This window comes from Somniosus microcephalus, chromosome 29 (genome assembly GCF_052327205.1).
Source record: "Somniosus microcephalus isolate GS21.2 chromosome 29, FLI_Smic_1.0, whole genome shotgun sequence".
NCBI classification, from domain to species: domain Eukaryota; kingdom Metazoa; phylum Chordata; class Chondrichthyes; order Squaliformes; family Somniosidae; genus Somniosus; species Somniosus microcephalus.
Genome location: NC_141015.1, coordinates 29,635,557 through 29,659,887, shown reverse-complemented (window position 1 = coordinate 29,659,887; position 24,331 = coordinate 29,635,557). Strand labels below are relative to the sequence as shown.

General features: G+C 49.2%; 1 protein-coding gene across 16 annotated transcripts in view; it reads left to right on the top strand.

Annotated features, from left to right (window-relative positions):
* The window catches only part of kcnma1a (potassium large conductance calcium-activated channel, subfamily M, alpha member 1a), a 1,094,159-nt gene that overhangs the window by 920,296 nt on the left and 149,532 nt on the right, over positions 1-24,331 (top strand). For 9 of the 16 annotated variants that reach the window (XM_085970505.1, XM_085970490.1, XM_085970492.1 and 6 more), the window contains 2 exons: positions 2,583-2,615; positions 23,580-23,673. In XM_085970505.1, coding sequence (XP_085826631.1) covers positions 2,583-2,615; positions 23,580-23,673 — 127 coding nt within the window. The remainder of the gene's footprint in view (positions 1-2,582; positions 2,616-23,579; positions 23,674-24,331) is intronic. The other 7 variants (XM_085970491.1, XM_085970499.1, XM_085970493.1 and 4 more) reach the window with 1 other exon arrangement.

Below are 24,331 nucleotides of genomic sequence, written 5' to 3'. Positions count from 1 at the left end.
AAGCTTGTGGGGGCCACGTTTAGGACTGCTGGCAGGAAGTCATTCTTAGATAAAGCTGGACTAGGTTGCCTGGGAAATATGGCTGAGTGCAGGCCAGCCTCCCAGCTTCGGTTAAGAAACAGGTCGTCGCTGTAACGGGAAGAGACCGTTCAGGAAGGATGAAATTGCTGAGCCAAAGGGCCTTTTTATTTGTCCGAGCCTACCTTGTGATTTTGTTTGTGTTCAGGACGTGAGTGACATTGGCGAGGCCGCCTTTGTTGTCCATCCTGTAGTTGCCCTGGCGAGGTGGCGATGGGTTGCCTTGAACTAGTCTTCACCACGATGGTGCCATGTGGGGAATTCCGCAGATGTCCAAGTCAGGATGGCATGTCTCTTGGAGGGGAACTTCGAGTGTGTTCGTGTGTGCCTCTGTTCCTGTGTAACGACGGATCCAAGCAATTTCAAGCCGTTTTTTGCACAGTTTGTTATCCATATAATACAGGAAGTATCAATGCATTTAAACCATGGGAAACACTGCCCTTTTTTTTGCTATGCGCTGCGGACCTATTTTTAGTGCTGTGCAAACATTTTAAAGGGGGGGGTGCATTACATCAAAATGACATTCAGAAGACGACCTGTGTAGGCCAGCTGGAAGAGAGGCTGGGGCTTTAAGAAGAGGTCAGGAATTTCTATTGCTAAAGGCGGTTGTTAGCGTGGGCTTGTTACTACAGTGTTTCTTACCAGGGTCAGTGGAAACTAAACAGCGAGTGGTTTGTTGTGATGTGGACAGGCTGGAAATGATGCTGTCTGCATCTTCTGCTGTGAATTCAGTGGAGGGTTTATATGTGGTGACATGGAAATTATGTTTGCATTTTCATTTTGTGAGTGCTGCTGGTTGTCATGAGGCTCACCCTGACAGTTTCTTACCACCAGGCAGCAGATTCTTCTTGCAACATTTTTTTGTGCAAGACAGATGCTCGGCGGTTATTTTTCAGAGCCCAGGCGCTCCGGACTATTCCAAGCGACAGATGCCAGGATAAGAACTGCTTCCCGGGAACGTTTCTGTCACCGCCCTGCCTTCAGCCCAGAGAGTGACCTTTTGTGAATAAAAAACAAAAGCCTTTACGGAGAAGCACCCCAAAAAAAAAAAACCTTCACCCAGAGCAGGCTCGAAGCGAATTTCAGCCCCGGTTCCCCTTCCCTCGAGTCAGCCTGCATTAGACGCGGAGTTCCGCCCCGGCTCGCCAGATGCAGGCAGCAATCACGCTCGTCAGCCTTGAATTCGATAATTTTAGTGAGGCAGTTCTTCTGTTAGCATTATCTCCAGAATTCAACACCACGCAGAAAAGCAAAAGCTACTGAGATTGCCGCAGAACTCCGCCGTGCATTCTGTCACCTCACTTTCTCATTTCAGCACCGCTGTTCACTCGCGTTGTTTCTTCAGCATAATTTGGATTGAACTCGTAAAAGAAAAAAGGAAGGAAGACTTGCATTTCTATAGCGCCCTTCACAACCACCGGCCATCCCAAAGCGCTTTACAGCCAATGAAGTTCTTTTTTGAAGTGTAGTCGCTGTTGTAATGTGGGAAACGCGGCAGCCAATTTGCACACAGCAACTCCCACAAACAGCAATGTGATAATGACCAGATAATCTGTTTTTGTTGATTGGACAGAACTCCTTCTTCAAAATAGTGTCATGGGTTCTTTAACGGCCACCTGAGAGAGAGCAGACGGGGCCTCGGTTTAACGTCTCATCCGAAAGACGGCACCTCTGACAGTGCAGCACTCCCTCAGCACTGCGCTGGGAGTGTCAGCCGAGATTTTTGTGCTCAAGTCTCTGGAGTGAGACTTGAACCCACAACCTTCTGACTCAGAGGCAAGTGTGCTACCCACTGAGCCACTGGCTGACACCTTCATTTGCCATCAGAATTCTTTCAGGTCTGATCTTTAAAAAGCTGGCCTAGTGCTTAACTGTAGAGTTTTCCTCCTTCCCTCTCCTCTTCAACAAAACCTTCCTCGCTTTACGTTCTCCTTTCCAGGGATTTTCCCAGCAGTCTCTCTCTTTCAGAACTGTAGATGAATGGAATACCCAGGTGGCAACTGCACCATTTGATTTGACTTCAGAAGGTGGCGTGTCTGCCGCCCATCATCACCTGCCCTGTTCCTTCTGTTGGTATTAATGTGGCGTGGGGCAAGGCTTAGGACAGGGTAACACATACCAAACTTTACAACGAGCTTAACCGAGGTTGGCAGCACTTTCTCCCTAATGGTGCAGATCCAGGTAAAAGGATGTCTGTACTGGCTCGGACACCATGGGATATGTGGCATGTGTCATCTTCAGGACATCTTTGATGGTGTTGGAGAATATATTGTTGGGAATGACACCCATTGTACATCAGTGAGCACTTGGTGTAAGAACTAGCGTGTATATAGAGAGAAGCACAGAAAGCAGGCGCTGGATGGAGTGCATTATCGCCACCGACTTCTTAAGAATTCAGGTCCCCTGTGTTTAATTTTTTTCCTGTGCTTCTCATTGACCTTTCATGAAACACAATTCTTGTTTTCCACATCTCTTAACCTGTCATTTTTTTGCATTGTCTTCAGCGAAATATGGCTATAACGGATATATCAGCTCAAGTAAGTCATTGGTTTGACAACAAGTAGTTTATCCCTTGTTGCTTCCCATTTGATTTCTTTTTTCCACGTGTTCTCCCCTTAACCCACCTGTCTTTCCCATCTGCGTTTTGTTCCGTTTGTTTAGATTGATCCTTGTAGTCGGAGTGCAGTGATGACCTATTTTAGTTAGTTTTTTTGCAACCTCTTTTGTCAATTAGACTTTAATGATAGCAGGATCAGCCAGTATCAAGATTCGCTCAGACGAAATGGCTGATATTGATCCTTTGAGTCTTAAGCCTGTTCATTTATATCACTGGCCTGTGCCTGAGTCAACATAAATAAGGTCAAATATCCAGGCTCTTTAGCTGCCTTTAAATTAGATTGTTTCCCCCCTCCCCTTTCTTCAAGGTGTTGATTCCTTAGACGGGATGGTTACACAGGTGCTGGTCACCCTCTGATGTGTTGTTCGAGTGATCATTACTTGTATATGGGTCTTGACAGGGAGTATCAGCATGCGAGTGGGGGACAATCACAGTTGGACCCAATTCTGTCTTCAACTCAACATCTAAAACGAATGCCCCCCCCCCCCCACCCAACAGGGGTGGCTGGATAATAATCAAGAATGGGAACCCAGCCCAATTTGTGCCTCCCTAACCCAGAGTCGCCAACCCGCCTGAGATAGTTACCTCGGGGATCGGACCTGGGACCTGCCCGGTCGTTATGACTCGGCGACTCCCTGGATAAATGTAATGAGCCATTGGGGGAGGTGGTGGGTGGGGAAGCTACAACATGTAGAGGAAGAGTATCTATATCAGCAGCTCCTTTTTTTGCCGAATCTCCAAGTACAGATGCCAGCACTGTCAGCAAAGCTCGGGCTCCTTCGAGCTGCTGCTAGTGGCAAGTCTTCAAGCACTGTTCCGCCCATTGATCAAAAATAATTGCTGGATGTATCTGAAGGGCCTGCTGAGCCATCCTCTGTCACTTCTCCCCTGCTCCATCCTGATTTCCAGTCTGCTCGTTCTCCGAACATATTACACGAACGGCATAAGCTTAAAGGTTCTAAAAATGATCTTTGAGTGAAGCTGGAACAGACCCCAGCCAGTTACACGGGTACCTGGGAGGCAGCCACCATCCCGCAGGTTGAGTGAACGCCTTTAATAGTGTCATAAAAAACCCACGAGGAGGGCAGCACTCAGATGGTTTGGTCAGCATTACCGGGACCCTCGTTTGGATTGCAGCCTTTACTCACTCCTGTCTGTTTGCTGTTTTGATAGCATGTGCCTCTTTATTTCTACATTCTAAACAAAGTGTGGTTTCTTACTGTTCTGCACTGTAGTAGAGGGAGAGCAACAATGCGGTGGTTGAACTAAAGAACGACATGACAGGGACTGTGGCGCTATTTGGACACTGTGCTCAGCATGTCCAAATACGGATACTGTCTATAATATACACCATCTAGCAGTTAGAAAACTGCATCCAGATTCCACAAGACTGTGTTCCAAAGGCAGGTGGACAGTGCGTTAGACGCATAGTAAAGAGGCAATCCTTGTGAGAAAGAATACAATTAAATAGTTGAGTATTTTAGCCATTAATTGTTCAAGTAATCAGTGCACGCGAACATTTGAGCGTAGAAGAGAGCTTTTTAAAAATGTGTAACTAATTAAATGGAGCTGTTTCCCTTAGTAATAATGTTATGCACGGCCTCAATGCGTTAAATGTAACCATCTCCCTCAATCCATAACCTACTTACCACCACACCAACTTAAATGAAAGCAGTAAATGGTGGGAGTGTGGCTGACTGTTCAGGCGATTGGGGGAATGCAATAGACAGCAGGTGGTGCTGCTACTAAAGGAATAAGGTATCACGGAGCCCTGCATTTACACATTGGCACACGCTCCCTCACTCCCTCACTCCCTCACACTCCCTCACTCCCTCACTCTCACACACTCCCTCACTCCCTCACACTCCCTCACTCTCACACACTCCCTCACTCCCTCACTCTCACACACTCCCTCACTCCCTCACACTCCCTCACTCTCACACACTCCCTCACTCCCTCACTCTCACACACTCCCTCACTCCCTCACACTCCCTCACTCTCACACACTCCCTCACTCCCTCACTCTCCCTCACTCCCTCACACTCCCTCACTCTCACACACTCCCTCACTCCCTCACACACTCCCTCACACTCCCTCACTCTCACACACTCTCACACTCTCCCTCACTCTCCCTCACTCTCACTCACTCCCTCACTCCCTCTCCCTCACACTCCCTCACTCTCACACACTCCCTCACTCCCTCACACTCCCTCACTCTCACACACTCCCTCACTCCCTCACACACTCCCTCACTCTCACACACTCTCACACACTCCCTCACTCTCCCTCACTCTCCCTCACTCTCACTCACTCCCTCACTCCCTCTCCCTCACACTCCCTCACTCTCACACTCCCTCACTCTCACACACTCCCTCACACTCCCTCACTCTCACACACTCCCTCACTCCCTCACACACTCCCTCACTCTCACACACTCCCTCACTCTCACACACTCCCACACACTCCCTCACTCCCTCACACTCCCTCACTCTCACACACTCCCTCACTCCCTCACACACTCCCTCACACTCCCTCACTCTCACACACTCTCACACACTCTCACACTCTCCCTCACTCTCCCTCACTCTCACTCACTCCCTCACTCCCTCTCCCTCACACTCCCTCACTCTCACACACTCCCTCACTCCCTCACACTCCCTCACTCTCACACACTCCCTCACTCTCACACACTCTCACACACTCCCTCACTCTCCCTCACTCTCCCTCACTCTCACTCACTCCCTCACTCCCTCTCCCTCACACTCCCTCACTCTCACACTCCCTCACTCTCACACACTCCCTCACTCTCACACACTCCCTCACTCTCACACACTCCCTCACTCCCTCACTCTCACACACTCCTCACTCTCACACACTCCCTCACACTCCCTCACTCTCACACACTCCCTCACTCTCACACACTCCCTCACACACCCCCTCACTCCCACACACTCCCTCACTCTCCCTCACTCCCTCACTCTCACACACTCCCTCACTCTCACACACTCACACACTCCCTCACTCTCCCTCACTCCCACACACTCTCACATGCTCACTCTCACTCACTCCCTCACTCTCACACCCCCCCTCACTCCCCCCTCACTCTCACTCACTCCCTCACTCCCCCTCACTCTCACACACTCTCACACACTCCCTCACTCTCACTCTCTCCCTCTCTCCCTCACTCTCACACACTCCCTCACTCTCACTCTCACACACTCCCACACTCTCCCTCACACTCCCTCACTCTCACACTCTCCCTCACTCCCCCTCACTCACTCTCACTCCCACACTCCCTCACTCTCACACTCTCCCTCACTCTCACACTCTCCCTCACTCTCACTCACTCCCTCACTCTCACACACTCCCTCACTCTCACACACTCCCTCACTCTCACACACTCTCACACACTCTCACACACTCCCTCACTCTCACTCTCTCCCTCACTCCCTCACTCTCACACACTCCCTCACTCTCACACACTCCCTCACTCTCCTTCACACTCCCTCCCTCACTCCCTCACTCTCACACACTCCCACACACTCCCTCACTCTCACTCACACTCCCTCACTCACTTTCCCTCACTCTCACACACTCCCTCACTCTCTCTCACTCCCACACACTCCCTCACTCGCACACTCACACACTCCCTCACTCCCCCTCACTCTCACTCTCTCCCTCACTCTCACTCTCTCCCTCACTCTCACACACTCCCACACACTCCCTCACTCTCACTCACACTCCCTCACTCACTTTCCCTCACTCTCACACACTCCCTCACTCTCTCTCACTCCCACACACTCCCTCACTCGCACACTCACACACTCCCTCACTCCCCCTCACTCTCACTCTCTCCCTCACTCTCACTCTCTCCCTCACTCCCTCACTCTCACACACTCCCTCACTCTCCCTCACTCTCACACTCACTCGCACTCTCTCCCTCACTCTCACACACTCCCTCACTCTCCCTCACTCTCACACACTCCCACTCTCTCACTCTCCCTCACTCCCACCCCCTCACTCTCCCTCACTCCCACCCCCTCACTCTCCCTCACTCCCACCCCCTCACACTCCCTCACTCCCCCACACTCCCTCACTCTCACTCTCCCACACTCTCACACTCCCTCACACTCCCTCACTCTCCCTCACTCTCCCTCACTCCCTCACTCTCACACACTCTCACAAACTCCCTCACTCTCACACACTCTCTCACTCTCACTCACACTCCCTCACTCACTCACTTTCCCTCACTCTCACACACTCCCTCACTCTCTCTCACTCCCTCACTCTCACACACTCCCACTCTCCCTCACTCTCACACACTCCCTCACTCTCACACACTCTCACACACTCTCTCTCACTCCCTCACTCGCCCTCACTCGCACACACTCCCTCACTCCCTCACTCGCACACACTCCCTCACACACTCCCTCACTCTCACACTCTCCCTCACTCTCACACTCTCCCTCACTCTCACACACTCCCTCACTCGCACACACTCCCTCACTCGCACACTCTCTGACATTAGAGTAAATAGGATGTTTATTTCCTTGCCCCCTATTTATTCTCCACAAGTGACAACGTGAACATTTTGCAGCGCTTGACCCTAAGTAAAGTATTAAAGTTTCCAATGTATCCCATTAATAGGTGACAGGCTTCCTCGAGCTCCTTTATGTTATAGTTGCTAACCCTGTAAATTTAGCAAAAGAAATATAACTGAGAGATAGCCGTCTGATTTGGGACGTAAGGCTGACCCAGTTCTGATTTCACAGTACTTATGGAAATGCAGCAGTCTATCTGGAGCATCTATAAACCCCAATACTGAATGATTGTAGCTGACTGCATCTAGAGAGACATTCTCCAGCAAAGCTTTACCTCTTTTCCCTTACCGGCGATGAGACAAGTCGACTTTTGAAACTCCAAATTTGGCCCAAGTTGGGAAATATAAATAACGAAGCTTAAGCAACATGGTTGCTGATTAAAAAAAATGCAAATATTTTCCCGTACTTTTATCTTTTCAATTGCTAACCAGCCGTTACATAGCTGAGAAGAAATGCACGGCAAGCTCATCATTTGCCTCCCCGCGCGTAAACTGACAGCAGCCGCCTGGGTCATTCTGGATCCTCAGTGAAACTGCCACCCTGCCTATTCTCAAACTCACGCTGGCCATGTTTGACAACACGCAGCTAAATCCAGGAGTTATCGGTGCGGGGGTTTGAATCAAAGCAGCAGCTGACTTTAGAGTCAACCTCTCCGAATCGCTCGAAGCTAGGTTGGGGATTTTGCTGCTGTCGTCCAAAGCATTCAGGAAGTGTCCTCAGCAATGTGGAAGAGCAATATTTTTCGAAAATGCCATTGGCTTATATTAAAAGTGAAATGAGCTCAATACGTTATTCTGACATTTTCTGATGCTTGGTGATCAGTTCAATAAGATTTATAATAATGACCAGACAAAATGAATTAACCCTGTCTAATTAGCCAGTAACGGGAGACATCTAAAACACATTACATTGCTCAGCTTCAGATGCTTGGTACAGAACCCAAGCCTGTTATAAGGATTTTAACTGAGTTTTCTAAAACACTCAACATCTTATAACTCAAAGTTGCAAAGTCATTAATGGGAAACGATAAATACTGCAATCACGGTAATATAGTATTTATTTTTAACAAGCAGTTCACAGGGAGAAGTTTATGCGATTAAATATGAGAAAGCATGTTTGCTATAAATATTTGTATTATGTCGATGTCTCGAGCACTCCTCCAAATGTTAAATGAATCTAAATAATCAGCAATTGTTCACAGGGCACTGTTTATTACAATTATTACATACGCTAATGAAGCACTTTCTCTCCACTCGGGCCCTGTCATTACACTGCCAGAAAACATAGGAAAAGCACCTTAAGATTTGGCATCAATCGAACTATAATTGATGCCACCATTTATTAATATCAGTTAAAATTATTTGATGGACAGACACATTTTCTTTTTAAAAGATATTTTATTGGGCTCTGTCTCATCTGTTACCTTGCGCGTGACAGGAGGTGGGATAGAGTTGGGGGCAGGGGGTTGTTTCTGAAGCACTGGCTCTAGAATTAGTTCTGTATGCAATGGTGCCAGTGTTAAAGGAGAGCGCTAAACTAGTTCAATGTCACTGGGGCTTCCCACCACCCACTGTTGTGCCTCTCCCGCTGTGATCAGTACTGTCCTGCAGAAACTGAGCTCGTAATGTTGTACTGTCTGCACAAAATATAGATTGCAGAACTCGTGACTCAGTACTGGTTATTATTTTCAAGGTGGCAGCCCATTGTTGAGAGCATGAGGTTGCAAAATACTCTTCCATCTAGCAAACCAGAGGACAATATTTTGCAAACCAGAGGGCATCATAGCCAGGTTCATACCCAGTGGGAAATCTGGCTGCTCCGAAGTTGCCCATTTTGCAGGAGGAAGGACTAATGTTAATTCTTTAGTGTTGAGCAGGCAGCATTGGGAGCTAAAGGTAGCAAGAGAGAAAGGTTAATACAAAAGCCAAATACTGCGGAAGCTGGAAATCTGAAATCAAAACAGAAAATGCTGGAAATACTCAGCCGGTCAGGCAGCATCTGTAGAGAGAGAAACCGAGTTAACGTTTCAGGTCGATGACCCTTCATCAGAACTGGAAAAAGCTGGAGATGGACCAGGTTTTTAAGCAAGTGCAGGGGCAGGGAAAGGGGGGAGGGGAGGAAAGTACAAAAAGGAAGGTCTGTGATAGGCTGGAAGGCAGGAGAGATTCAGAGACGGTGCACGGCAAAAGGAGATGGTAATAGGACAAGTGAAGAAACAAGTTAAGAGAAAGGTTGCTCTGGTGAGCAACTAAGGGAAAACAAAGTCTGCTTTCCTGGTGGCGCATCACTTTGCTCTTCAGAGTGCTGTGCCACAGAGCGGTAGGAAATGGGGCTGGACCTGGGCTTTCCCGACACACTGCGTCCCCTACCTTAGCCCCGGGGGGATGCAAGTGGTGAATGGAGGCCAAGCACTTCCCAAAAGAAGAGAAAGATAAAAAAAAATCAGCAGGCAAGCCCTGAACCTTCCAGCTGCTGTGTGCTACCTCTTGATATCCACATCCCATAAAACAAATATGGATCAAGATCACCATTGGTAGAACCCATGAAGAATTCATCCTCTCAATCAGGGGCGTGGCGTGGGGAGACTGAAAGACTTGCAGACAATAAAAGAATATTAGAGTGGCGAGAGGAGGAGGGAAATGCATGGGTTTCCTTTTAAGTACGATTTGATTTCTCGTTCCATGGTGAATTAGCGTAACAAAAGAATTGGGGAGATTTGCTCTTTGGTCTCTGATTTGACACCATTAATGCCCAAGAAATACATCATGTTGTGCAGGTTGTCGAAAGATTGTTTAAGGAGCAGATGTGTAACTTGTTGCCATCAATCATTCAATTATAAGCACTAAAACCCCCACAACACGATCACAAGGTAGTGAGTGTATTGTCATCTGTACAGTTTGTACTAATGCAAATTGTTTCTGACTGACTGGCCAGCACCCCAGGTAATGAACTACGAGCACAGTCGCATTGTACAGCTTGCTTGACTGTTACCCATTGGAGATTACTAGTTCTGAATCCCTATTGGCTGATGACTTTCAGTATCACTGCAACATCTGATTATATCTTTCAGTCAGCCTAGACTTGCCACTGAAATTTGATGTAAATTTTTTTTTAACAGAGCAGTGTGGGGATAAAGTTGTAAAATGTTACCAAAAATAGCTTCCGACAATGCAGATGCCTAGATGCAACTTGTTTTTAATGTATCTCCTCTTTCTTACTCGGCAGGTTTGCTAGGTGAATCATTTAAAGCCCACAATTCCACAGATCACATGGTGTTGCCAAAGGCTACACCTGTTGCTGAAGGGGCTGAATCCGTGCCGCTTGTTAATAGCCACAGAGGAGGCCTCTACGTGCCCAGCGACCCTTCACTCAGACGCCTAAGCCTGCTAAATACGAGGGAACAGGGAAGAGCTGTCCAGGGTAGGGTACAGCGGGCGCAAAGCTTGCCCAGAGTCCAGCCACTCTGCTTTCACTGACTTCCATAGGTTGCCCTTGGCTGCATTCCACAGCCAGTGCTGACAGCTGGGCAGGATGGTATCGTTTGGGGTGCCTTTTTCTTCTTTCAAAAATTACTAAAAAAAAACACAAACAAAACAACTGCCAAGTGGTGACAGTACGGTCCACCTAGAAGTGATCCTTTTATTGTCTGATCTGAGCTCAGTCTCTGTTTGATAGCAACCTTTATGCAAAATATAGACCCAAATGAATACAATTAACTTTCAAAGTACAAAAGCGCACACGCACACCGCGCACATACCGTGTATACACATACCATGCACACGCACAACGCACACACACACACATACCACGCACTGCACACACATACCGCACACACACACCACACTCTCACCGCGCATACACATACCAGGCACACGCACACATACTGCACACACACATACCGCACACCACACATACATACCACACACACCGCACACGCACACCACATACACGCACACACATACCGCACACACACACACACACATATGCACACACACATCGCACTCACACACCACGCAAACCACACACACAACGCACACCACGCACACACATACCGCGTATACACATACCATGCACACGCACACCACACACGCACATACCGCACACACATACTGCACACTGCACACACACACATACTATGCACACACACACACCGCACACCCATACCATGCACACGCACCACACACACATACCATGCACACGCACACCACACACACACACCGCGCATACACATACCATGCACATGCACACACACATATACCGCACACCACGCACACACATACCGCACGCACGCGCATACCACACACGCACGCCTCACACACATACCGCGCACACACATACCGCACATGCACGCCACACACGCACGCCACACACACATACTGCACACATGCAAACCGCATACATATACCACACACACATACCGCACACACACACTGTACACATGCACACCACACACACAGTACACATGCACACCGCACACACATACCACGCACTGCACACACATACCGCACACACACACCACACTCTCACCGCGCATACACATACCAGGCACACGCACACATACCGCACACCACACATACATACCACACACACCGCACACGCACACCACATACACGCACACACATACCGCACACACACACACACACATATCATGCACACACACATCGCACTCACACACCACGCAAACCACACACACAACGCACACCACGCACACACATACCGCGTATACACATACCATGCACACGCACACCACACACGCACATACCGCACACACATACTGCACACTGCACACATACTATGCACACGCACACCCCACACACACACACCGCGCACCACACACACATACCATGCACACGCACACCACACACACACACACCGCATACACATACCATGCACATGCACACACACATATACCGCACACCACGCACACACATACCGCACGCACACACATACCACACACGCACGCCTCACACACATACCGCGCACACACATACCGCACATACCACACACGCACGCCACACACACATACTGCACACATGCAAACCGCATACATATACCACACACACATACCGCACACACACACAGTACACATGCACACCCATACCACACACAACATACACACACACACACACTGTACACACGCACACTGAACACACATACCGCGCATACACATACCATGCACACGCACACCGCACACATACGGCACACGCGCTCACACTGCACACGCGTTCACACCACGCACATACTGCACACACGCACACCACATACACATACCTTGCACACGCGCACACATACCATGCACACTACACATACATACCGCACACACACATACCATGCACACACTGCGCATACACGTACCATGCACACACGCACACACGCACGCCACACATGCACGCCACACACACACCACGCATACACATACCACAAACATGCAAACCACACACACACACACCACACACACATACTGCACACACATACCATGCACCCGCACACACGCATACCGCGCACACATACCACACACACACTGTACACACGCACACCGCACACATGCATACCGCGCATACACATACCATGCGCCCGCACACATACTGCACACGCGCTCACACTGCACACGCACACCACATACACATACCGCACACCACACACACATACCTTGCACATGCACACCACACGCACACACACACACCTTGCACACGCACACATACCATGCACACACACCGCACACACGCACGCCACACATGCACGCCTACACATACCACAAACACGCAAACTGCACACACATACCATGCACACCACACACACACATGACACGCATACCATTCACATGCACACTGCGCATACACATACCGCACACACACATGCCATGCACACGCACACCACACATACCGTGCCCACGCACACAGCGCACACACACACCACGCAAACCACACACACACAAACACACAACATACACATACCATGCACACGCAGACCACACACACCGCGCATGCACATACCATGCGCACGCACACCACACACACACCACACGCTCATACCGCACACCACACTTACCATGCACCACACATACATACCATGCACATGTACACCGCGCACCCACATACTGCACATACACATACCGCACACCACACGCACACATACCATGCATACGCACCACACATACCATGCACACGCACACCACACATACATACTGCACACACACATACCATGCACACCGCACACACATACCACGCATACCACACGCAAACCACACACACACACCGCGCACACATACCGCACACACATACCATGCACGTGCACACCGCACACATATTGCACACACCGCACACACATGCCGCACATACACATACCATGCACACGCACACCGAACACGTGCTCACACACACACCGCGCACACATACCATGCACGTGCACACCGCACACATATTGCACACACCGCACACACACATGCCGTGCATACACATACCATGCACACGCACACCAAACACGTGCTCACACCGCACACCGCGCACATACCACACAAACACACACCACACATACGTACCACACACACACACCACACAAACGCCCACACACGCAGACCACACACACATACCGCACACCCACACACACTGCACACCACATGCACACCACACGCTCATACCGCACACCACACATACCATGCACACGCACACCACACACACACACATACTGCACACACCGCGCGTACACATACCACGCACAAATACCATGCACACGCACACCACAGACACACACACATACCGTACGCACACATACCGCGCGCACACATACCATGCACACCACACATCACGCGCACACACCGCATACACGCACACATACCATGCACACGCACCACGCACACACACTCCGCGCATACACATGCCATGCACATGAACACCGCGCACACACACGCAAACCGCACACACACATACCTCGCATACACTTACCATGCACACGCACACCGCACACCATGCACATGCCGCGCACATATATACCGCACACACACACTGCACCCGCACACACACATACATAACGCACACACGTTCACACACACACACACCGCACACACACACCACGTACACACATACCACGCATACACATACCATGCACACCCACATACCGTACACCACGCATACCATGCACTTGCACATCACACACACACTGCACACCACGCGCACACATACTGTGCATACACATACCATGCACACGCAAACCACACACACATACGCGCACCGCACGCACACACATTCCGCATACACATACCATGCACACGCATACCATGCACCTGCACACCGCACACACACATCACATGCACACCGCACACATGCGGATACACATACTGCGCGCACAAACATACCGCGCACGCACATACCACACATACCGTGCACACGCACACACACTGGACACACACACATACCATGCACACACACATACCGCGTATACACATACCATGCACACGCACACACATACCGCACACCACATGCACATCACGCACGCGCACACACGCACACATACCACACATACACATACCATGCACACGCACACCACACACACATGCACACACATACCACACACCGTGCATACACATACCACGCGCGCGCACACCACGCAAACCACACACACATACATACCACACACCATGCACACACACATACCACGCATACACATACCATGCACACACACACACCACGCATACCATGCACACGCACATCACGCACGCACACCGCACACCATGCACACACGTACCACGCATACACATACCATGCACACGCACACCACACACACATACCACATATACATACCATGCACACACGCAGACCGCACACACACTACACACCACGCACACACACATACTGCGCATACACATACCATGCACACACACCGTACACAAACATACCATGCACACTCACACCGCACACACACATACCATGCACATGCACACCACGCACACGTACCGCGCACACGCACACCACACACGTACCATGCACACATACCGCACACCACACACGCATACCGCACATACCACGCACACCGCACACATATACCGCACACCACATGCACACACCGCACATACTATGCACACGCACACCAGTCACATACCGCACACCACGCACACACATACTGCGCGTACACATACCATGCACATGCACTCAACGCACACCACACACACATACCACACACACACATACCGCTCACCGCACACCACACGCGCTCACGCACACACACACACACAGAATGTATAGTGATAAAGGTAAAGTAGTAAAAGGGGTAAAAGCAGGAATAAATTGTCAGAAAACATATTTGAAAGTTCTTTATCTGAATGCACGCAGCATTCGTAACAAAATTGACGAGTTGACGGTACAAATAACTGCACATGGGTATGATCTGGTGGCCATTACGGAAACATGGCTGCAAGATAATCATGACTGGGAACTAAACATACAAGGGTATTTGACAATTAGGAAGGACAGACAGGAAGGAAAGGGAGGTGGGGTTGCTATGTTAATCAAGGATGGAATCACTGCAATAGTCAGAAATGATATTGGGTCAAAGGATCAGGATAGTGAAATGGTTTGGGTGGAGATAAGGAATAAGAAGGGGAAAAAGTCACTAGTGGGCGTAGTCTATAGGCCTCCTAACAGTGGCAACTCTGTCGGTCGGAGTATAAATCAGGAAATAGTTGGGGCTTGTAATAAGGGAACAGCTATAATCATGGGGGATTTTAACTTTCATATTGACTGGACTAATCAAATTGGGCATGGCAGCCTTGAGGAAGAGTTCATAGAGTGTATTAGGGACGGGTTCCTTGAGCAGTATGTAACTGAACCAACCAGGGGGCAGGCAATCTTAGATCTGGTCCTGTGCAATGAAACAGGATTAATAAAAAATGTCCTAGTAAAGGATCCCCTTGGAATGAGTGACCATAATATGGTTGAATTCCAAATTCAGTTTGAGGGTGAGAGAGTTGGATCTCAAACCAGCATACTGAGCTTAAATAAAGGAGACTATGAAGGTATGAGAGTAGAATTGACTAAAGTGGACAAAACAGATTGAAGTGTAAGACGGTACAAGAGCAGTGGTCTACATTCAAGGAGCTATTTCACATCTTTCAAGATAAATATATTCCACTGAGGAAAAGGGGAGTAAAAGAAAAGACAGCCATCCGTGGCTTAGTAAAGTAATAAAGGATAGTATCCGACTGAAAACAAGGGCATATAAAGTAGCCAAATCTAGTGGGAGGATAGAAGATTGGGAAGCATTTAAAAGCCAGCAAAGAATAACTAAAAGATTAATTAAGAAAGGGAAGATAGATTATGAAAGTAAACTAGCAAAAAATATAAAAACAGATAGCAAGAGTTTCTACAGCTATATAAAAAGAAAAAGGGTGGCTAAAGTGAACGTTGGTCCCTTAGAGGATGGGACCGGGAAACTAGTGGTGGGGAACATGGAGATGGCAAAGACGCTGAACAAATATTTTGTATCAGTCTTTACAGTAGAGGACACTAAAAATATCCCAACACTGGACAAACAGGGGGCAATGGGGGGGGGGGGAGGAGCTAAAGACGATTAAAATCACTAAGGAGATGGTACTCAGTAAAATAATGGGACTTAAGGTGGATAAATCCCCCGGACCTGATGGCCTACATCCTAGGGTCTTGAGAGAAGTGGCGGTAGGGATTGTGGATGCATTGGTGATTATTTTCCAGAACTCCCTGGACTCAGGAAAGGCCCTGGCAGATTGGAAAACTGCTAATGTAACACCCTTATTTAAGAAGGGAAGTAGACAAAAAGCTGGAAACTATAGACCAGTTAGCCTAACATCTGTGGTTGGCAATATGTTGGAGTCCATTATTAAGGAAACAGTAACAGAGCATTTGGATAAACATAATTTAATAGGACAGAGTCAGCATGGTTTTATGAAGGGGAAGTTATGTTTGACAAATTTGCTCGAATTCTTTGAGGATGTAACATACAGGGTGGATAAAGGGGAACCAGTGGATGTAGTGTATTTGGACTTCCAAAAGGTATTTGACAAGGTTCCACACAAAAGATTACTGATCAAGATAAGAAATCACGGGATTGGGGGTAATATACTGGCATGGGTGGAGGATTGGCTATCTAACAGAAAACAAAGAGTTGGGATAAATGGTTCATTCTTGGGCTGGCAATCAGTAACTAGTGGTGTTCCGCAGGGGTCAGTGCTGGGACCCCAACTCTTTACAATCTATATTAACGATTTGGAGGAAGGGACCGAGTGCAACATATCCAAGTTTGCCGACGATACAAAGATGGGAGGGAAAGCAATGAGTGAGGATGACATAAAAAACCTGCAAAAGGACATAGACAGGCTAAGTGAGTGGGCAGAGATTTGGCAGATGTAATATAATGTTGGAAAGTGTGAGGTTATGCACTTTGGCAGAAAAAATCAAAGAGCAAGTTATTATCTAAATGGAGGGAAACTGCAAAGTGCTACAGTACAAAGGGATCTGGGGGTCCTGGTGCATGAAACACAAAAAGTTAGTATGCAGGTGCAGCAGGTGATCAGGAAGGCCAATGGAATCTTGGCTTTTATTGCAAGGGGGATGGAGTATAAAAACAGGGAAGTCTTGCTGCAGTTATACAGAGTATTGGTGAGGCCACACCTGGAATACTGCGTGCAGTTTTGGTTTCCATATTTAAGAAAAGATATACTTGCTCTCGAGGCGGTTCAGAGAAGGTTCACTCGGTTGATTCCGGAGATGAGGGGGTTGACGTATGAGGAAAGGTTGAGTAGGTTGGGACTCTACTCATTGGAGTTCAGAAGAATGAGAGGCGATCTTATCGAAACATATAAGATTGTGAGGGGGCTTGATCGGGTGGATGCGGTGAGGATGTTTCCACTGATGGGTGAGACTAGAACGAGGGGGCATAATCTAAGAATAAGGGGCTGCCCTTTCAAAACTGAGATGAGGAGAAACTTCTTCACTCAGAGGGTAGTAAATCTATGGAATTTGCTACCCCAGAGAGCTGTGGAAGCTGCAACATTAAATAAATTTTAAATGGAGATAGACAGTTTCCTAGCAGATAAGGGAATTAGGGGTTACGGGGAGAGGGCAGGGAAGTGGACGTGAGTCTAGATTCGGATCAGCCATGATCCTATTGAATGGCGGAGCAGGCCCGAGGGGCCGTATGGCCTACTCCTGCTCCTACTTCTTATGTTCTTATATCGCACACTACACACACCGCACACACATACCACACACACATACCATGCACACGCACACTACACACACACGCACCCACACCGCGCACACCACACATGCTCATGCACACATGCATACCGCACACCACGCGCACACCACACACACACACCGCACACACACACCGCACACACACATACCATGCACACGCACACCGCACACCACGCGCACACACATATACCACACACACACCACACGCATACCCCACACCACGCACGCACTCCGCACACACATCACACATATACCACACAGACACACCACACACACACACCGCACACAACACACGCACACACACACCGCACGCACACAAACCGCACACACCGCACGCACACAAACCGCACACACCACACACACCGCACACACACACCACCCATGCATACCGCACACCACACATGCATACTGCACACCACACGTGCTCATGCACACACACCACCCATGCACACGCACACTGCACACACTGCACACACGCACACTCCTGCACACAGGCACACAGCACACTCGCACACATGCACACACGCACACTGCACACACGCGCACACGCACACTGCACACACGCGCACACGCACACTGCACACACGCACATGCACACACGCACACTGCACACAGGCACACTGCACACACAGGCACACTGCACACACTGCACACACGCACACAGGCACACTGCACACAGGCACACTGCACACTGCACACGGGCACACTGCACACACGCAAACTGCGCACGCTGCACACACGCACGCTGCACACGCACACTGCACGCTGCACACACGCACACACGCACACACTGCACACACTACACGCACACACTGCACACGCACACTGCACACGCACACTGCACACTCGCACACGCACAGTGCACATTGTACACTGCACACATGCGCACTGCACACACATGCACACGCACACTGCACACACGCACGCCGCACACGCGCACGCCGCACACGCGCACGCGCACACTGCGCACGGCGCACACTGCGCACTGCGCACACGCACACTGCGCACACGCACGCTGCGCACACTGCGCACGCGCACACTGCGCACACGCACACAGGCACACTGCACACACAGGCACACTGCGCACACGGCACACGCTGCACACACTGTGCACACACGCACACTGCACACACGCACACTGCACACACCACGCACACTCGCACACGCGCACACCGCACACGCGCACGCTGCACACTGCACACTCGCACACTGCACACACGCACACTGCACACACCACGCACACGCACACTGCACACACGCGCACTGCGCACACGCGCACTGCGCATACGCACACTGCGCACTCGCACGCGCACACTGCACACGCGCACACTGAGCACACACACACACTGCACACGCACACTGCGCACACTGCACACGCACACACGCACGCGCACACGCGCACACTGCACACGCGCACACACGGCACACTGCGCACTCGCACACTGCACACGCTGCACACACGCACACGGCGCACGCTGCACACACGCACACTGCGCACGCTGCACACATGCACACACGCACACTGCACACACGCACACTGCGCACACAGCACACTGCACACGCGCACACTGCACACGCGCACACTGCACACACTGCACACACGCTGCGCACACTGCACACACACGCTGCGCACACTGCACACACGCACACGCGCACACTGCACACACACGCTGCGCACACTGCACACACGCACACGCGCACACTGCACACACGCTGCGCACACTGCACACACGCACACGCGCACACTGCACACACACGCTGCGCACACTGCACACACTGCACACGCGCACACTGCACACACACGCTGCGCACACTGCACACGCGCACACTGCACACACGCACACGCGCACACTGCACACACACGCTGCGCACACTGCACACACGCACACACACGCTGCGCACACTGCACACACGCGCACACTGCACACACACGCTGCGCACACTGCACACACGCACACGCGCACACTGCACACACACGCTGCGCACACTGCACACACGCACACGCGCACACACACGCTGCGCACACTGCGCACACGCACACAGCACACACGCACACCGCACGCTGCACACACGCACGCTGCACACACGCACGCTGCACACACACGCACACTGCACGCTGCACACACGCACTCTGCACGCTGCACACACGCACGCTGCACACACGCACGCTGCGCACACGCACACTACACACGCACACTGCACACATGCACACTGCGCACACGCACACATGCACACTGCACACACGCATGCTGCACACGCACGCTGCACACGCACGCTGCACACGCGCACACGCACGCTGCACACGCACGCTGCGCACACGCACGCTGCACACACGCACGCTGCACACACGCACGCTGCACACACGCGCACACTGCGCACACGCACACTGCGCACACACTGCGCACACGCACACACTGCGCACACGCACACTGCGCACACTGCGCACACGCACACTGCACACACGCACACTGCACACACGCACACTGCACACCGCACACACGCACACACACATACAAAGAACTCTTATTAAGAACAGACAGTTTCAGAGTTATTTTACAGCTTGCTGGGTTAGAAATTCATCTCTGGCGGTGGCTTAAACCGGGCGGTGTCGGCTCGGCTGCCGGTTATACACAGCGCCTGAGTGTCAGCTCCATTGCAGTCAGTACCGCCCGTGACGAATTTCTAGCCTGTGTGTTTGGAAGCGATGGTAGGCTATGGGGTTTGGATCTAATAAGTGCAACATACTGCATTTACTTAAGCTAGTAATGAGCAGAAATTTGAGTGAGTCACCTTGAGAATAACCTGCATAAACCCAGCAGACGTCTATGAATTTCTTCTTAAATTATTTATCCCCGATTATATCGTTTTTTCTATATGTCGCGCAGAATTATCAGTAGCTACAGATTATAGTGTGCAGCCCCAGTAATGGCTCCATGCACCTACAGATACACACCCACTATTGTATGTGTCGCTATTTATGGGTAACACAAATGGATGAAGCCTATCTCCATCTTCAGAACCACCTGCCTGTGCTGATTCAATGTTAAAGAAATGAATGTTCAAATAAGTAATAAAATGACATTGCAAATGAGGAATGAAAACACTGTGCGGTTTCACAGTGATATATTATAGCTTTAAAGGTAAAGAATGTGCTTTTCCAGGCTTTGTGGATCACTGTCTGGGGGACCGTGGCATCTTATCACTTGCCAGTAATAACAGTTTGAAGTTTGACTAAACATATTCCAGAAAATGTTTGACGATTCCTGAGCCAAAACCCTTCTCTTTAACGTTTCACACCTGCCAATATCTCAGTCCACCCAGATTTAGCAGCCCATGAATTATTTTCTTTCCATCTAACACTGTCGTCACTGCTGCAGCCCTCCAGAACAGGCCTTGGCAAGGGTTTTTTTTTTAGCATATTCTACTCAAAACGAATCCCTTGCTAATTGTGTTCTAGACCGTGTTGTCCAGTGCTCATCATAATTGCCGGTTGATGTGTTTGTCATAGGCTGACAGCCGCAGTGAAATCAAACTCTCCCAAAGGTTCTGGCAGCATTTTTCAGTTGTGTCAAAAAAGCCATTGGAGCAGTTGCAAGATCTCTATTTATTTCCAAGGGTGCACTTTATAGAGAAATATCTTCTTTTGTTGCTGCTGTCATTTGGTTCAGTATTGTAGGTTGGGGGAGTATTCTTGTCATGGGTTCTATCAGTGCTCCTGCTGTAGAAAGAGCAATGCTTCTGCAGGAGATGAAAGGGTTAACGGCATGCAGCAAATGGTAAGCAGAAAGGCACATACAGCAAGCCCTAAACCGAAGCGTCATGCCGCAGTTTCCGACAGAGCTTTAATTCCAGTACTCCGTGACTCCAAGCATTGGAAACAGTGTCCTTACCTTCCTCTACCTGTTCTCTCCTCTTTTCACACCTTCGATCCAACCACCCTTTACCAACCCATCACTCTGCAAGAATCCCCCTCGGTCGCAGATTTCCATTGTCTGTCGACAATCCTAGTTACAGCCCTCACACCAGTCACTGAGTTCACACCGTAGCCCCATGTCCATATAAAACATTAGTTCTTATCCTAACAAAACTAAAACCACAGATTTTACAGAGCACAGCAACATCTTCACTCTGTCCCTGCCTTAAAGATCCCAATTGAATTCCAGTGATTTAATGAATATGTAGATAAGGTGTCCGATGGATGTTAGAGTAACTGATAATTTGTCGTTTGGCTAAATGTACTTAAAACCCCTTGAACAACATGACAGCCCAGATATGCAGACACAATGTTGTGTGGGTTTAACTTTTTCAGAGCGTTCACATTCCGTTGAAGTGGACAACCAGAATTAATAGCGTTTCCTTGACGGATTAAATACCTGAGTTTAAACTTTGTCTCTACCTTTTTTAACAGCCATTGTTTGAAAGGCAGAGGGATGCACTCTGCAGTATTTTCTCCCGCCCTGTTTGCTTTGCCCAGTTCTGTGCGTTGTACTTATGTAATCCCTTTGGCCACTGTGATTGAACACTGGAGCCCATTTGTGAAAACTGCACGCACGGAATGACACCGCCTTTAACCCGAGTGGTTTGATTTATTTTTTAATAAATTATTTTAGCACATTTCTTATATTAAATCTATACCGCGTGTGGTTTAACTTGTGTTTTTTGGTGTGGGCAGGTGACCCCCCCTTTGTATTCCTATCCACCCAAATTTAGGCCCCACTTCCAATCAGAGCGTTCCTTTTTGTGTATGTTCTGTTTGATGTGCATTGCTTTAAATTTTCCTTTTATTTATCTGTTTTACTGTCCTTACAGCGCCATAGTCTGAATAATAAATAACCCTAGTTGTGATATGTAGGGTTTTAAACTCATTTTGATTAATGCTTTTCCCAAGCCACTCTTTTATTCTGAAGTCTTGCTAGTTGCCTGTAGTGGGGACCTTTAACTTTCATAATGAGTCACTTTCTGTTTAATATGCATTAAAAAAAAAATATATATATTTCATTTCCATTTCATATCAAACTTAAAATGGCTCCTAATCTCCCATCTTCCATATGCTTGCAGTTCAAGATGAAAACCCATCAGTGGTGTCACCCAAAAAAAAGCAGCGGAATGGAGGCATGCGAAATTCACCCAACAGTTCACCCAAATTGATGAGGTAAGAAAAGACAGCTTAAAGAACTCTTGTGTCTAAAGAGAAAGAGAGAGAGAGCGAGCGAGAGAGAAATCCTTAAAGGCTGAAGTATTTATTCTGTCAGCCTGTCAGCAGTTAATGATAGAGCTGAAAAAATTTCTGTCATGAAAGAGGGTAGGAAAAGCTGTTAGAGAAAATGCAGCCTTTAAAGTCTCAGCTGTCACCTCAGCCTGTCCACATGTACTTCTTAAACAGCAATGGCACTAATGACAGCAGTAACCAATCAGAGGGACTCATACAGTTACTTCCCCTCAGGCTATTCACCGTTTGCGCAAAGCCCTTTGAGGACTGTTTCCTGTACTTCAGGCCATATGTGAGATGTGGCGTCACGATGAGAAATGAACCCAAATTTTTTGCATTCCTTTTATCTTGTCCATTTACATTAAATTGTCATTAATTGATTTTGACTCCGAGGTAGAAAACAAAAGCTAATAATTGGTGGGATAGGGTAGAGGGAGGTTTGCGTTGCCGCTCCTGTGTCAGGGGTTAAAGCATGCACAATGTTCGACAAGTAAACAGCTTCATCCACTTAGCATCTGAAACGATATTACACGAGGATTGCTTCGAGTTTACAGAGACTCCAAACGTTTCACAGATGAGCAGAGGGTCCCCTGTTTACCAT